The sequence below is a fragment of the Chrysemys picta genome, chromosome 1 (genome assembly GCF_011386835.1).
Source record: "Chrysemys picta bellii isolate R12L10 chromosome 1, ASM1138683v2, whole genome shotgun sequence".
NCBI lineage: Eukaryota > Metazoa > Chordata > Testudines > Emydidae > Chrysemys > Chrysemys picta.
In genome coordinates, this window is record NC_088791.1 from 41,721,311 (window position 1) to 41,738,036 (window position 16,726).

A 16,726-nucleotide genomic window follows, 5' to 3' on the forward strand; every position below is an offset into this window, starting at 1 on the left:
GACAGCTACCGGTCAGTCGCGAACCAGTTTGGGGTGGGCAAATCTACCGTGGGGGTTGTTGTGATGCAAGTAGCGAAGGCAATCGTTGATGTACTGCTGCCAAAGGTAGTGACCCTGGGAAACGTGGAGGCGATCATAGATGGCTTCGCAGCGATGGGATTCCCAAACTGCGGTGGGGCCATAGATGGAACTCACATCCCTATCCTGGCACCGGACCACCAGGCCACCCAGTACATTAACCGAAAGGGATACTTTTCCATGGTGCTGCAAGCACTGGTGGACCACAGGGGACGTTTTACCAACATCTACGTGGGATGGCCGGGCAAGGTTCATGACGCTCGTGTTTTCAGGAACTCTGGTCTGTTTAGACGGCTGCAACAAGGTATTTACTTCCCGGACCACAAAATAACTGTTGGGGATGTGGAGATGCCTATAGTCATCCTCGGGGACCCAGCCTACCCGCTAATGCCCTGGCTCATGAAGCCCTATACTGGCGCCCTGGACACTGAAAAAGAACTCTTCAACTACCGGCTGAGCAAGTGCAGAATGGTGGTGGAGTGTGCTTTTGGCCGTCTCAAGGGGAGATGGAGAAGCTTACTGACTCGCTGTGATCTCAGCGAAACCAATATCCCCATTGTTATAGCAGCTTGCTGTGTGCTCCACAATCTCTGTGAGAGCAAGGGGGAGACCTTTATGGCGGGGTGGGAGGTTGAGGAAAATAGCCTGGCTGGTGATTACTCACAGCCAGACAGCCGGGCGATTAGAAGAGACCAGCGGGAAGCGCTGTGCATCCGGGAGGCTTTGAAAGCAAAGTTCCTGAGTGAGCAGGGTAACCTGTGATTTTATAGTTTGTGTACTGAGAAGCTAAACCTGCCCCCGTTTCTTTACCCAGGTAATGTTGACTATCCTATCCAGTTACATACCCCCTTCACCCCCCCTCCAACACACGTGTCGAAATAAAAATAGTTCTACTTTGTTAAAGCACACCGTTTTCTTTAATACTGTTTTAGCGGGAATTTTTTAAAACTGGGACGCAGACTGTGGTGCGGGGCGGGTCTAGTGTTGTGATGCGAATGCAGCTTCTAAACTCAAGGATTGACAGGCTCCGCTGCGGTGGGATGCTTGTTTCAACGGAGCCTGTCACCCCTCCTGATCGGGACTGTGTGTATGGGAGGTCTATTTGACTTTGTGGCAGGGGGAGGACGGTTACAGATCCCATGCTGTGTGGCTCTGTGATCCTGTCTAAGGACCGGCGCTTAAGATCTGTAACTGCCCTCCCCCGCCACAAAGTCACAGAGCAACCCACCCCCCCCAACATTACATCAAAACAACCTCCCAGACTAACCGGGGCAACTAGTCACTGCATCACTGCACTGTGTATGTGCCCTGCTGCTGTGCCTGCCCCCGACTATGTACCCTGCCAAAGGAGACTGTCCTGTCCAATTTCCAACCCCCTTTCCCCTCCTCCTCCAAAAGAACATGATTGAAACAGTAGTTAACAGAAACGAATTTTTTATTATCAACTACACATGGCATTGGGAGGTGAAACTTGGACGTGGGCTTGTGTCAGGCGGGAAGGAAAGAACTTTTCAAATTTTGGGAAATGAGAGCCTTCTGCTACTAGAGCTCTCTGCAGGGGTGGAGTGAGAGTTAGCAGGGACTCTGCCGCCTCTCCTTCTTTGCACTTTGGGTGAGGTGGGTATGGGACTTGGTGGCGGGGGAGGGCGGTTAGAGATGGACTGCAGCGGGGCTCTGTCCTCCTGCCTCCGTTCCTGCAGAACATCCACAAGGCGCCGGAGTGTGTCCGTTTGCTCCCTCAGTAGTCCAAGCAGCGTTAGAGTCGCCTGCTGGTCTTCCTGCCGCCACCTCTCCTCCCGATCCATGTTGGCTTGGTGCATTCGGGTCAAGTTCTCCCGCCACTGGGTCTGCTGTGCTGCCTGGGCTTGGGAAGAGGCCATAAGCTCAGAGAACATGTCCTCCCGTGTCCTCTTCTTCCTACGCCTAATCCGCGCTAGCCTCTGGGAGTGTGATTCCAGGCTAGGTTGTGAGACAGTCGCAGACGGGGCTGTGGAAATGGGAAAAAGGGAGTGAATTCCTCTGAAAGATAAATGTAGTTGTGAACAAAGAACATAGTCTTTCTCTGTGAACAAGACCATGCACAGCACCTTTCACATGCGCACTCAGCACAAGGTCGAATTCTCGGCCTTCGCATTCTGTGCCTGGGGTCTTGAACAGCACATTTGAGAAGCGAGGCAGCACAACGGAATTTCTGTTGCAGGCAGACATGGTAAGCCGTACACTTGTGGCAGTTTAAAACTTTTATATTACCACTGGCCTCATTTCACATTTAAATCAATGTCAGTCCCTGCTGCCAGCAATCCGGCAAGCGGGAACTCTGCCCCTGTCCCACCCCCTCGCGGCTGTCCCCGGGAACGATCCCTTTCGGCTGCCCCTCTCCCGCCTCCACCGCGTGGCTGCAAACCAGCGGTGACAGTTCTGTAAAGGAACGGGAAAGCAGTCCCAACACTAACATTCCCCTACCTAATTAAAAGCAGGTCACCATGGCCGACATCACCCTGATGAGGATCTCCGAGAGCGACAAAGAGAGAATGCTCCGGGAAAGCCTCCAAAGACCAGGGCCGTATGCCGCCCTGCTGTGCAGAGCAATGATCCCCGAGTACCTGATAATCTCGTGGCGCGGCAACGTGTCGTACTTCGGAGGACCCAATAAGGCCGCTCTCCCCAAGAACCTCATGCAACGGCTTTCAAGTTACCTCCAGGAGAGCTTCATCGAGATGTCCCAGGAGGATTACTGCTCTATCCCCGCACATATAGACCGCATTTTACTGTAGCTGCAGTAGCAGGGAATACACAGTAGAGCGGCTTGTGCAGGACAATCACTGAAAACCGGACATTGCTAGATTTCTTTTCAAAACTTGCACTGCCCCTTACTAAACCGTTAAGCGCCTAGGGCACACTAATCATGAACAACCCATTCTTTTAATTGTTAATATTCCTGTTTTGTTAAAAATAAATGTTTAGATGTTTACAACACTTACTGGCTGATCCTTCACCAGATTCTGTGTCCGGGGTAATGGCTGGGGACGCTTCGTAGGGGATCTCTGTAAGGGTGATGAAGAGATCCTGGCTGTCGGGGAAATCAGCGTTGTGAGAGCTGCCAACTGCCTCGCCCTCCTCATCTCCTTCCTCATCTTCCCCGTCCCCTAACATGTCTGAGGAACCGGCCGTGGACAGTATCCCATCCTCAGAGTCCACGGTCACTGGTGGGGTAGTGGTGGCGGCAGCACCGAGGATGGAATGCAGTGCCTCGTAGAAACGGGATGTCTGGGGATGGGATCCGGAGCGTCCGTTTGCCTCTTTGGTCTTCTGGTAGCCTTGTCTCAGCTCCTTGATTTTCACGCGGCACTGCGTTGCATCCCGGCTGTATCCTCTCTCTGCCATGTCTTTAGAGATCTTCTCGTAGATCTTTGCATTCCTTCTTTTGGATCGCAGCTCGGAAAGCACGGACTCATCGCCCCACACAGCGATGAGATCCAAGACTTCACGATCAGTCCATGCTGGGGCTCTCTTTCTATTCACAGACTGCATGGCCATCACTGCTGGAGAGCTCTGCATCGTTGCCAGTGCTGCTGTGCTCGCCACGATGTCCAGACAGGAAATGAGATTCAAACTGGCCAGACAGGAAAAGGAATTCAAATTCAAATTTTCCCGGGGCTTTTCCTGTGTGGCTGGTCAGAGCATCCGAGCTCGCACTGCTGTCCAGAGCGTCAACAGAGTGGTGCACTGTGGGATAGCTCCCGGAGCTATTAGCGTCGATTTCCATCCACACCTAGCCTAATTCGACATGGCCATGTCGAATTTAGCGCTACTCCCCTCGTCGGGGAGGAGTACAGAAGTCGAATTAAAGAGACCTCTATGTCGAACTAAATAGCATCGCAGTGTGGACGGGTGCAGGGTTAATTCGATTTAACGGCGCTAACTTCGACATAAACGCCTAGTGTAGACCAGGCCTCAGTGTTCAACAGTCATGAAAGAAGACAAGGACCTTCAGGACCTAAAGACTTACATAGTCAACAGATAGCCTTACAAGACAATGGCACCAGAACACTTGCAACCATATAAACATGTATCACATGAGCTGTCCCTTGTAAATGAGTGGATTTTGAGAATTGATCATCTTGTGCCTACATATCTGAGAGAAAGATTGATTCACCTGGCACATAAAGGACATCTGGGGATGAGTCTAACCAGAAGACAATTGTGGCAAGACTTCTGCTGGCCAGGGATGTACAAGCAAGTTGAGGAAGTAATCAAGAATTGCATGGCTTATGCTAGTAGTGACAAGTCACGGAAAAACTGTGGCGTCCCTCTCACTCCAACTTACTATCCCAACTGTCCATGAGAGAAACTGGCTTTCAGCATAATGGGACCATTTGAAGACCACCCTGTTTATGCAAAGGTAGTAATGGTAAACTGTCAGTCAAAATAACCAGAAGTGGCATGGACTGGAAAGGTTACCACTGAAATAGTGATTAAGTTCATGTCATCAATCTTCACCTGAGAAGGATTTCCAAATGACAATGGAATGCAACTGACCTCTACTGAAATTCAGCAATACATCAGTAGCAATGGGACCAAATACAAAATGGTTTCTTTATACTATCCTATATTATATTATTTATATTAACTATACTAGAACTAATGGTCTATTTGAGAGAACGAACAGGCTGATGAAAAAAAGTTTTCAACTTACCAGTTTGCAAGTGAGACTATGGAAAGATGCTTTATGTGAAACACTGTTTTCTTACAAGAGCACCCCAGTCTTAACAACTGAGTATCACTCTGAACTGTTAAGAGGATGCAAGGCCAGACCACAACTTACCACCTGTCACAGGCTTACATGTTTCCCTTTTTAAACCAAACTTTCAGATGAAATAACTCATGAACATTGTGAGAACAAACAAGAACAATACAGACAGAATGTAAATCATAAGAAAGGTGCTAAACCTCACAAGTTTCAAATTGGAGATTTTATTTGTGTGAAGCTACCATTCAGAGTCTAAAAAGGACATTCAAGGTATTCACATCCTTACAGATAGCAGAAATCCGAGGAGATTCTGCTATATTAATAGATGGAAAGAAATGGAACATTTAAAGATTCTCCTCAGATCATCAACCAGCAACTGAAGAAGAGAATGCTGGTTTCCACCTTGGACCAGAGAACATTGATGAGTCCTATAGTAATGATGGACATTGGATAATCTATAGTAGTGGGAATTTCTTCACACTATAATCTCATTCCTGCCTCTCCAGGTGTTGGGAGAAGTGCGAGACAAAGAAGCTGCCTAAAAGATCAGAGGATTTTGTTATTGAACTCAAGTGATGGTTTGAAAGTGACTGTTTAAACTTATACCATGATTATTCTAAAGGTGAAGGATGTGTTATATTTAACTAGGTGCAAATAGCTACACCAGTTTGCATTTGTGAGTTTATTCCTAGGTGGTTCCTGTAGCCTTGGGTCCAGGAACTACAATTCCCAGGATGCACCACAAAGAGGAAATGGGCAGGGGAGGGAAGAGAGGAGAAGAGAAGGAGGAATAATAATGTAAACTCTGTGAAGAAGTAAGGGAAATAAACCTTACCTTTGCAGTTATCTAGCTTCCTGAGTCTTCCTCAAAGGGGTTCAGGTACAAAAGTGGACTTCTCCAAATGAGCAGGGGGCTAGCCATCTGACAATCCCAAGAAGACAAGAAGAGGGAGGTGAAAGGAGGGTAGAAAAAGGTCACCAGTCCCACATAACACTCCAAAGTGAAGTTCGGATGCTGATGCCAGGACTAAAGGGGTGAGGGGTTTGGTAGGGGGGTGGGTTCCTGGATGAGCTATTGGGGACTGGAGCAATTAAAGATGGAAGAGGGGGATTGATGTAGCCATGAGTTGGGGGCATTTGGGCTGATCTGTATGGTAGATTGACTTGGATGTTGATGGTAGCAGAAGGGCCCTGGCAGGGAGTAAGGTGGGGGAAAAGGGAAGGGGTGAAGAGGGAGGTTGGGTGAGGGAAGTGTTTGGGGGATGGTGGGAATTGGCGAGTAGGGGGTGGTTTAAGAGGTGGGTTTATTGGGGAATGTGGCTTGGGTTGGTGTGCAATGCAGGAGAGGGTTTGGGTGTGGGGCTTTTGGCTGTGGAGGAAAGGTTTTGGCAGTGATGTTTTATGGGGTGTTTATCTGGAGGGCTGTGAAAGAGGGGGTGAGAGGGCTGTGGCAGGAAGAGGTTTTATGCTGTTTGGATTTATTTGGAGAGAAAGTGGGGTGAGGAGTATTTATTTGGGGATTGGCTACAGGGAGTTTGATGGATGGGGGTTGTGGGAGGGTATTGGGGAGAGGGGACTGGGATCTGTGGAGGGAGAGGTTAGGAGACTGTGGTGGAGGAGTTGAAAAGGGCAGGAAACCCGGGAGCTGTGTGACTGTGCTGATGGCCAGAGCTGGTTGTGGCAATGTCTGGCTCCTTCTTCCGTAGCCTCTTTGCCCTCTCCTTTCTTCCCTCTGTGTCCCTCCCTCCCTCCCTGGCACCAGCCCCAGCTCAGCTCGAAGGCACCAGGGAGGAACGGACTCGCGGCTGAACCAGAGACAGGGCTGGCTTAGTAGGCGCTAGTCACATGCAAGACAGACTCTACCCGCAACACCATGGTGAGGCCCCAGGGATTTGCCTCATCATTGTGACATTTTTCCACTGGTGTTATCTGGACTGGTGATCTGCTAGGTCACTCCAATCCTTGACTCTGGGAGCCAGCCCTACCCTGCTCTGCCGTGAGAACCCCCACTCCTGGGCGGTTCACGCACAGCCTCTGGCATGTAAGCTGCTCCTTGGATTGTGAACCAAATGACACCTAGCCAATTTCTCAGGTCCCAGACACAACCCTAGGAATCTCCATCTTGCAGTGTCCAGTTATGCCCACTGGACGCTGCAATCTTATATGAGGTCATCAATTTAAGAAAAAAATGTATATGTACCAGGCTTGTAATCCCAAGGGGAGTCTCTGACATGCTTCAAACCAAACGCTCTGCTTCAGGTAGAATAAACAAACAGATTTATTAACTACAAAGATAGATTTTAAATTATTATAAGTCAAAGCACAACCAGTCAGATTTGGTCAAATGAAATAAAAGCAAAACATATTCTAAGCTGATTTTAACACTTTCAATGCCATTACAAACTTAGATGTTTTTCACCACAGTCTGGCTGGTTGTCCTTCAGCCAGGCTCTCCCCTTTGATCAGCACTTCAGTTGCTTGCTGGTGGTGATGTCTGTAGATGTAGGTGGAAGAGAGGAAGAGCATAGCAAAGTCTCTCCCTTTTATCATGTCCTTTCTTCCCTCTTGGCTTCCCCCGCCCCTTCAGAGTCAGGTGAGTATTACCTCATCGCAGTCCCAAACTGACCAAAGGAAGGGGGGTGACTCACTCAAGAGTCCAACAGATCCTTTTGTTGCTGCCTAGGCCAGCATCCTTTGTTCATGTGAGGCTGGGCTGGGTATGTCCCATACGTGCCCTGATGAGGTGTGAACTTCCTCTTTGCTCTTGGAGAGTTTTTGCCTGGGCTTATTTTAAGCCATGAAGACACATTTTCAGCCTCTTAACTATATACCTGAAATTATAACCTATAACATTACTATAACATTACTGTAACAACAATGCTCAGTGCATCATGAGCTTTCCGAAGACACCCAACATGACAAACTTTGCATTGGATACCATGCAATCATTTTATAAGGATGAACATGTAGGGTGTTCCCACGAGGTACAGAGCATCACAATCACTAACTGACAGACTCCAGGGACTATCCTTGCTTGTCCTGCTATTTGGGAAGCCAGGCGGCAGAGTGGCTCAGATTTAAGCTAGAGGCTGAACCCCCTCTAGCTCTAGCCATCCACCATCTAGGATTACAAGTCATCCTGTAGTGGCACAGCTGAACAAAACAGCATAGTTTTACAATGAGAAAGATGTTTAATGGCTCCTGTGAGCAGCCAATTGATAGGTCAGCAAAGCAGATAAGCACAGCTGTGTCCTCTAGGGGACAATGCAAACTCCCAATAAAAGGCTCACACTATTCTGAATTTTTCTGAGGTAGAGGGAGGGTGGTGATAGAGAATAATACGTGACTCTTTGAAAGTATCAGATACAGACACTGGTTTGGAATTTATTATTGCCTTACAAAATGCTGCATCTCATTTTCACCAAAGTCCCCATGGTTCAACTACCATAAATAAACTATCAGCCACAGAAACTGTTAGAAACACAGTCATTTGATATCAGTTACATAGCCAAGTTGCTGTCCAACTGTCACTAAACTGATGCTCTATCCCTCAAATAGTGCCTTTACAGAAACAACGGGCATATTTAAAATTCACAGAAAAGGGACAGTAACTTGATTACAGCAACAAATGATAATGTAATTGCAACAAGAGAGAAAATTGTCTATAAAACCAAAAGGTCAGTCAAATCTAAATACAGCATCAGAGTTCCTGGAAGTAGAATAAAAGAGGCTAATCAGCTTGGATGATAATTTTAATAGTCTGGCAGATTTGTTTCTTCCATCAGAGCTAGGGGAACAAACGACTGGGCTCTCAAGGTTCTTTTTATACCCATAGTATGCTAAAATAAAATAAAAATGGGGAAAGGCAGTGTTATTGCTGAATAAGAAGCAATTCTCAGTAATATCTTGGATGACATATTCAAATTAAAACTTTCACTAAAGTTCCCTGAACACAACTAAATTAATTACTTGAGCTTTTTATACAAATATTACAATAATGGGTACTGAAATGACAAGCATAACCTACTGTATAATACACTCAGTACAGCTTTTATAGTCTTTGAAAAAGAAACAGACCCGAGCTATATATATGTAGAGATGAAGAACTGTCTTGCGGTAGAGGCACTAGACTTGGACTATAGCTACACTGCACCACAGTGTAGACTATGAGGGTTTAAAATGGAGAAAGCACAAAAAGCATTTCAGTCTAAGGCCGGGTCTTCACGACGGGGAGATTGACGCTGCTGCAATCGATGCAGCAGGGATCGATTTAGTGGGTCTATGAAGACCCACTAAATCAATGGCAGAGAGCTCTCTGGTCGACCCCACTAATCCAGCTCTCCGAGAAGAGTAAGGGAAGTCGACTGGTGCTCAGTGAAGACACCAAGGTAAGTTGACCTAAGCTACATCGATTCCAGCTATGTTATTCATGCTATCTATAGCGTAACTTAGGTAGACTTACCCCCGTAGTGAAAACAAGCCCTAAGTGCTCCATGTGGACACTACTTGTATGAACTAAAAGGTACCTAGTTTGCATTAACGTAGTCCTGTTTGAAAGAGGCCCATAATAATGCATACTATGTACCTTCTAGTTCGCACCAGCAGCATTTACATGGGCACTTAGAGACAACACTTTGGTGTGCTCTGCAGTTTAAACCATCACAATCTGCACTGTGTTGCAGTATAGACAAGCGCTGAGACTTAGGAACACTAGCTACTATTCCTGATTTTACCACAAACAACCTGTGTGACTTAGGTGAGTCATTTAGTCTTTCAGTATCTGAGTTCCCTATCTGTAAAAAGAGGGATAATAAATCTGTCTTGTCTGTTTAGACTTGTATACCCTTTGGTGCAAGGTGTGTCTCAGCCTACAAGTTTGAACAGTACCTTGCACAAATGATTTTGACTAAAGCTGTATGACATTTTCCAGCACCCCAAATATTTTTGTTGTTGCTTTTGAGAAAAATACAGATGTAGTGACACCAAAGATTTTTAAAAAATCATGTTGGTTTCACCAAATTGTTCATTTAGAAAAAAATTCCAAAAAAGTCAAAATGTTTCATTTTGACATTTTCAGGACTAAAAGTTTCATATTTTGTTTTTGAAGTGTCCTCTTGGTCCAAAATTTCCTTCTAATTTATATTTTAGAAAATTAAAAACAAAACAAAATCTCAAAATTGAAATCAAATGTCCAATTTTTGGTCAAACAAAATGTTTCATTTGATCCAAAACTAATTGCTTACTTTATAATTCACCAAAAATTAAAAAAAAAATTGTTTTGATTTGAGCCAAAACTCTATCTCCCCTCTCATTTTTCAGAATTGATATTGAACCAAAAAAATCCATGATACACGCAGCTGTAGTCCTGACCTCAGTTGGAGGTCTACATGCTATTGTATTACAAATGAATAATAATCATAATCTGGTTGAAGTTGGTTGGGACAGGGGAAGCCATGGAGAAAATTCACTTAGCCTCAGGGAGTTAAGAGGTAAAGATGATAGTATCTTGATTTACTCCCATTCTCTTTTTAATGGAGATAGAATCCCAGTTTAAAGCAATTAGCTAATAGCTAAACGTGAATTCCATAGGCTGTTTAGTATCAGAGGGGTAGCCGTGTTAGTCTGAATCTGTAAAAAGCAACAGAGGGTCCTGTGGCACCTTTGAGACTAACAGAAGTATTGGGAGCATAAGCTTTCGTGGGTAAGAACCTCACTTCTTCAGATAGGCTGTTTAGTCTCTAGAGGGGAAAATTACTTCTTTAATACCACCAGCTTTCCCTCTAGGTCCATAAAACAGACCACAGCGGACCAAACATTATGACAGTTGGAGGGCTTCCCTGGTACATAAAGCTGGAATAGCACTGACTGTATCCAAAGTGTTAGAGGGATGGGGACCCAGCTCTTACAAAAGATACAGCTCTTGATCCTACATGGATCAGCTGCTGAATCCATGGGGCTGTCTTTAATTCCTATATCTATAACTTCACCCCCTCATACTCTGATTGGCTCATCTGGCAAAGGGTGACTGAGTATGATCTGCCAGGTAGATTGCCCCCAATAAAAACTTCCTGCACATCCTCAGAAACAGCGTCAGAACATTTCTAGTAAGTGCCACACCATGTTTCTGGACCCGTCCAGCTGAGCTATCCTGCCCTCTGCACATGTGTGCAGAGACAGAGTATCGAACCAAAATCCATGCCTTCCCCATTGATTTTCTCCCTTTTCTTTGGGCTAAACGAAGACATGCTGGCAGTATAAAGCATGTGAGTTTACACTAAGACTACCACTTGTCCTGTCTACACAATAGGAACACGGTTATTGGAACTGTGTTATTGGTTGAGTTAAAACCCCCGCCTAAGACAAAAGGAGTCAGTGACCCTGCCCAGGAGTGTTTGGCTGAGTACTGTTTTGTGTAGGAGTGTGTGGGGTGACAAGGCAGAACAGAAAAACAGGGAAAGACAGAGACAGCCTGAGGGAACAGCTGCAAGCCAGGAGGCTGATGCAGGTAAGAAACCTGAGGAGAGGTTTTGGGGTCAGAGCAGCTAGCTGAAAAGAGTGCCCTTGGTGCCGTAAGCAACAGAAGTGGTTTCCTGCTATTTGATTCCCTCTGCATTCAGGGACACAGGACTTTGCAAATTCTTTGTAAATATAGAAAATGGCATCAGAGAAAATATCAGACTTCATCAATTCTACTTCCAACTGGAACATCCCGAGGCCCCCCAAACTTGGGTCAAAATGGAGCTAACTCAAGTTTTCCCAAATTAATTTTCCTAAAACTCAGTTAAACTCTACTTTGTGAAACTAACTAGGAACTGTAATTTGGGATTTAATAATGATCTATGCAGTCTAAAGCTCCTTACCAACCTGGGCTATGAAACAGTCTCATGAACCAGATGGGCAGACCTGGTCAGTTTTGAAGAGTAATGTCTACACAGAAAGCCTTAGTGTTGCACAGAGTGATGGCACATTTAGGCCCTACTTGCCAGGCACTAGGCTATTTCATAGCCCAGGTTAGTAAGGGGGTTTAGACTGCATAGATCATTAGTAAACCCCAAATGAAATTCCTAGTAGTTTCCCTAGGAGAAGTTTAACTGAATTTTAGGAAAATCAATCTGGGAAAACTCAAGTTAGCATGACTGCAGTAGAAAAGTTAGTAATGCTTGCATAGCAGTAAAGAATGGTTAAAGTTAACGTATTTCAATATGTCTTTATTTTAGATACCATGCACAGTTTACAAAAGGATTAACAACTGAGCCATCTCCTAGAGGTTCAGACAACCATTATAATCTAAATCATAGGGTTTTAAAAACCTTGCATCAGACTTAAAAACCCAAATGAGGTGACTACATTTAAATTAACAACATTAACAAGTGATCCTCAAAGTCAGCAACTAAATGGCAGAAAAACAAGTCAACTCTCAGTGAAATATATCTGTACTCTTAATATATATATTATCTGATAGTATCTCTGCAAGTATACTTTTACCCTTTGTTGGCTCACAATTTGGTTTTACTCCCACATCTTACTTTCTTGGCATGCTATTCTATAGAAATATAACTGGTCATTACAACAGTTTATTCATGCAAAATAGACTTATGAAAAAGAATTACAGATGAGAAAGTATGTATGACTGATGGGATTTCTTCATTACAAAATTATCCTGATCTTAGCAATTTGCAATCATTTCTTTATGAATGTAGAACACATGGAAAATTAAGTGCTGCTGTTATGATACCAATCATTACTAACATTTGTTCCTTCAAACTGCAAAATGATGGATTTTACATATAGATTATAAAAAGTGTCTTTTTGTAAGTTATTGTGGAGAATTTCTCGTCGCTAGTAGCTCAATTTAGTAACAAATAGGTTCTTCATATGTAGCTTCTTACAGGGACTTTATGGTCATAGATCATCTGCTAGATTCAGCAGATCAAATCTAGTACTAGCAGAAGCTGTGAAAGGTGGGTTGACCTTTCATGTGGTAAACTCCTGCCATCCCATGGATAGCAGGGCTATTGTACTTCTTCCAACTAGATTGCCGTGGAGCTCCAGGAGTCCATGATTACCCCTAATGTCTATCCTTTAGACTAGCAACCAATTCAGAGGGGGCTGACATTCAAGTCCTATCCATCTCCCTATCAAAGCCCAACAGGATAGAGATTATAAAAACAGGACTGAGATCTGTACAAGTTCTATGGATGGGGATGTGGGTCTTCTCAATAACGGTATTAAGTCTGGCACCATCACATCTTGTCTTTGGTCTAAAACTGCACCAGGGATATCCACCCTTGGCTGGGAGTAAATCTCAGGTTCAATTATTTCTTCCCCTCTACTACAAGGGGAGATGGCACCGGAAGCCATGTTCCTTTCCTCACCCATCCCAAGTGCACCTGTTGCAGAAGGCAAACCTAATCTAGCTCACCTCAGGGATGTAGGGGCAGCTAGTGATAGGGGAGTCTAGCAAACTCAGAGAAGCCATGTCTGGCCAGTTGTGGGTGGACCATTCCCCCTCTCCACCTACCAGGAAGACTGTGTTAAGAGGCATGCTGGCTATACTTACTGCATATGTACAGCAAGTGGCATGTTTCAATGTTTTTCTCCCCAGAGCCCAAGAGGCATTTTGACTCTCAATAGCCCAGTACTTCCAGCCACCATCTTTGGGGTGGTATTGCCATCTCTCCATCTTAGAGTGACGAGATAGAAAGTGTCGAAAATCGGGACAGGGGGCAAGGGGTAATAGGCACGTATATAAGAAAAAGCCCTGAATATTGGGACTCTCCCTATAAAGTCAGGACATCTGGTCACCCTACCCCATCTCCAATGAAGCTCATTTTGGTAAGAGATATAATTGAGTCATTAATGCACGGAGCTCACATTAAATAGCTGCTATGAAGGCATAATGATAATTAGAAATGAAAGGATTCTTAGTGGAACTTACATACTGAGGATAACCAGAAGGAGGTATACATTTTACAGCAGTTTAGACATACTTACATTCATTTAGTCTCAACTCTGTATTTGGCCCACAGCATTAAATTATATATCTCATATATCTCAATAATAAAACCCTAAATCATATTCTTTACAGAAAGTATCCAGTCTGTCACATATCCAGGATAGAACTCTGCAGCGCAAACAATCAATCACATTTTATTAACACAGAACCACCAGTGGCTGCTCATAGTTGCAGGGTATTGCACTAAACTCTGTCCTGAGCAAACCACTGGAAGTGAAGAAGCCCTGGTTCATTCCATTAGTGTGACATATTGAACAATTAAAGTACAATTGAGGTGTGATGAATCACCTACTCTGTTCCACTGAGACCTAAAATGAGGGATTGACAACAAGGGAGGGCAGGCAGTGTGGCAGTCACTTCCCTTTTCCTAGCTGATCCTTCCCACCTGATTTTTGAGTAGTAAGACAGGATTGTCCACTGGTTAGGGTGCTGCCCTCTGACTTGGAAAATCTTGATTGAGATGCCTGCTCTTCTACAGACTTCCTTTGTGACCTGGGGTAAATCCCTTAGTCTCTCTGTGCCTCAGTCCCCAATTTGTAAAATGGAGACAATACCTCTTCCTTAGTTCACTGTGATATTGGGAGGATAAACACATAAGAAACTGGGAGGTGCTCAGATGCCTGGTAATGGGTGGCCATATAAGTACCATGAACAGAGATTGCAGCCACTTTTTTCCACTGCAATCTCTCTCTGTAGTAGTTTTGCTACCTCAGAAGCCTTCCTGCAGGGAATATATCTGTGGAGGCTGGACTAGATCCAAAGGGACTCTCATCTAGTCTAATCAGTAAAGCACTGGGAAAAGGCAACAAAAAGTAAGAGGCACATAATGTAGGAATGTTATAGGCATTAAATAACACAATCCAAAACATCAAGAATGTATTTGTCAAATACAATGTGATGCTTTTTTTCCGAAAGTTGTGAGGCTACCATTGTCAATTAATAATTAATAGACTATATTTGGTAATGCAATTAAATAAAAAATGCAGTTATAATAAAGTAAATCGAGCTGGGTTAAAGATAGCTGTGTTAGGCAAGACAACCTATTTCCTAGCTTGTTAATTCCTTGAGCTAGGGCTTTGCCTTTATTTTCCCTGTTCAGGGCCATGCACATTCATGGTACTTTGTACAAATATTGTGAGATTCCTATGTTAAATTATGCTTGTTCTAATTCTTCAGACCAGTTGTGGCCCTTGATTGATGGTGAAGCAAGGAGACTGAAGCGTCTCATCCCGGAATGCCTCTGCAGCATTGGCTGTCCCATGCCTGCCCTTTTCTGGTTTATTTCTCACTGCTCCAACTCTTTCCTCCGATCTTGTACAGGGCCCTACAAATTATCTCCACCCTCCCACCCCCCAGTTCACTTGCCCACTGGACTCTGATCCTTAAATATACCTGTTACTCAATTTTGGCATCATGCACCACCACTGAAGTGGGCTTTCCCATGACACAACCTCAGAACATGTTTTTCTTTAGACATACTTCTTTTTTGCCGGTGTACCCCAAGAAAGTCTTGGAAACGTGCAGATCATAAGGCTTCACATGGTTCTCTGTCGGCCTAGCACAAGATACATATTGTGTCATTCACAAAGCAGAAACTCTGGCAGAGTGACCTCAGCCAGCCACTGGTGCTGCCTCCAGAAAAAGCCCCCTATTGTACTCCTGGGGCTCCTTGTGGGAAGCAGCAGGGGAAGACCAGGGCTTATGCAGATCTAGGGAATCCCTTCTCCCTCCTGCATGTCACAGAGATGTCTCTCCTGGGACATTAGGAACAGCTGGTTCAGACTCAGGAGTGTGGGCTCCTCCCCGCAATAGCTGGTCTCAGTGGGAGGCCCAGGGAGCTGCAGAGTGGAGCAAGTGCCAGCCTCAGCAGAGTGGACAAAGAGGGAAAGTAAGCAGTGTGGCTCCCTCAGTGTGCCTGTAGGGAATAGGGTGGGTGGGAAGAGGAGTATTTTGGAACCCATCTCTTGGTATGTGGAGCTGGGAGTGCATTTAACAATGTGAGTGTGGTATCGGTGGAAATGTACCTTACCGGCTGTGGGGGTGGCCTCCCTTATTGGATGTAGTACATCCAGCATTGACTTCCTCTTTCGCAAGAGTATTTCTCACACCACTTATGAAAATTGGTAGGACCACCTGCCACTTGCAGTGATCTCCCCCTGATGTGGAGCCCTCTGTATCTGAGCAGAGTTAAGCCTGGTTGACGTTTAAAAGGTTTGCTGACATAGTTCTGTGGGTTAGGAATGCAGGGGGGAAATCTAATCCAGCTAATCACATCCAATCAACACAGCTATGCCAGCATAAATCCTAGTGTTGACAGGTAAAACAGGGAACTGATATAAGCTATAGCAACTAAAGAACGCTTTTGCCGGTATACGTTGTGTCTATACCAGGAGGGTTTGCTGGTATAGATCTACCAGTACAGCTATACCGGCAAACCATTTCTAGTGTAGACAAGGCCTTAGACTTTCTCTCTCCCCCCTTTTGCCCCCCCCTTCTGATGAATTCCCAATTGATGCATCTCAGATTGCTTTGGCACCTTAAAGCCATTTTCTGATCAATTTACACTGAAGTGCAACATGCCCCACTTTCTACATTACAGTTAAGTTTAACCCACAGCTTCTTTAATGCTTGTGTATGGTATTTTAGGATTAGGTCCATCTGGCTCGCAGAGCTTGAAAATGCAATAGTAACACTGAAGCAGAAAATCAATTTTATTTGAACTTCAAAGTGGAGGTTCTTTTGCCCTGTATATCTCTGCTATGTGTCATCTGGGAGCAAAGGAAGTGTGTCTTTACTGGATTTATGAGGCACCTATTTTCCTGTCCTCCCGGAGTCCAACCACTTCAGCTATTTTCAATCAGAATGAAGTAGTTGAAGATGAT

General features: G+C 44.9%; 1 protein-coding gene across 3 annotated transcripts; it reads right to left on the reverse strand.

The window, feature by feature from the left end:
* Nucleotides 1-1,495: 1,495 nt before the first annotated feature.
* Nucleotides 1,496-4,035, reverse strand: LOC135973222 (myb/SANT-like DNA-binding domain-containing protein 2). 3 transcript variants are annotated; one of them, XM_065555449.1, is made up of 3 exons: nucleotides 3,060-4,035; nucleotides 2,775-2,852; nucleotides 1,496-2,065 (listed from the first exon to the last, which is right to left on the reverse strand). In XM_065555449.1, the coding sequence occupies exons 1-2, from the start codon at nucleotides 3,634-3,636 to the stop codon at nucleotides 2,818-2,820; spliced, it is 612 nt and encodes a 203-aa protein (XP_065411521.1). In that variant the 5' UTR covers nucleotides 3,637-4,035; the 3' UTR covers nucleotides 1,496-2,065; nucleotides 2,775-2,817. The 3 variants fall into 3 exon arrangements, with proteins under 3 accessions (XP_065411521.1, XP_065411510.1, XP_065411514.1); XM_065555438.1 differs by lacking the exon at nucleotides 2,775-2,852; XM_065555442.1 differs by having other exon boundaries at nucleotides 1,496-2,852.
* Between the last annotated feature and the right edge of the window lie 12,691 nt (nucleotides 4,036-16,726).

Bases quoted from the DNA above. Each gene is read 5' to 3' on its own strand.
- LOC135973222 (XM_065555438.1), bottom strand. From the start codon at position 3,636: ATGCAGAGCTCTCCAGCAGTGATGGCCATGCAGTCTGTGAATAGAAAG. The intron at 2,066-3,059 runs GTAAGTGTTGTA...CCATTTCCACAG, and splicing joins ATCTGGTGAAGGATCAGCCA to CCCCGTCTGCGACTGTCTCA.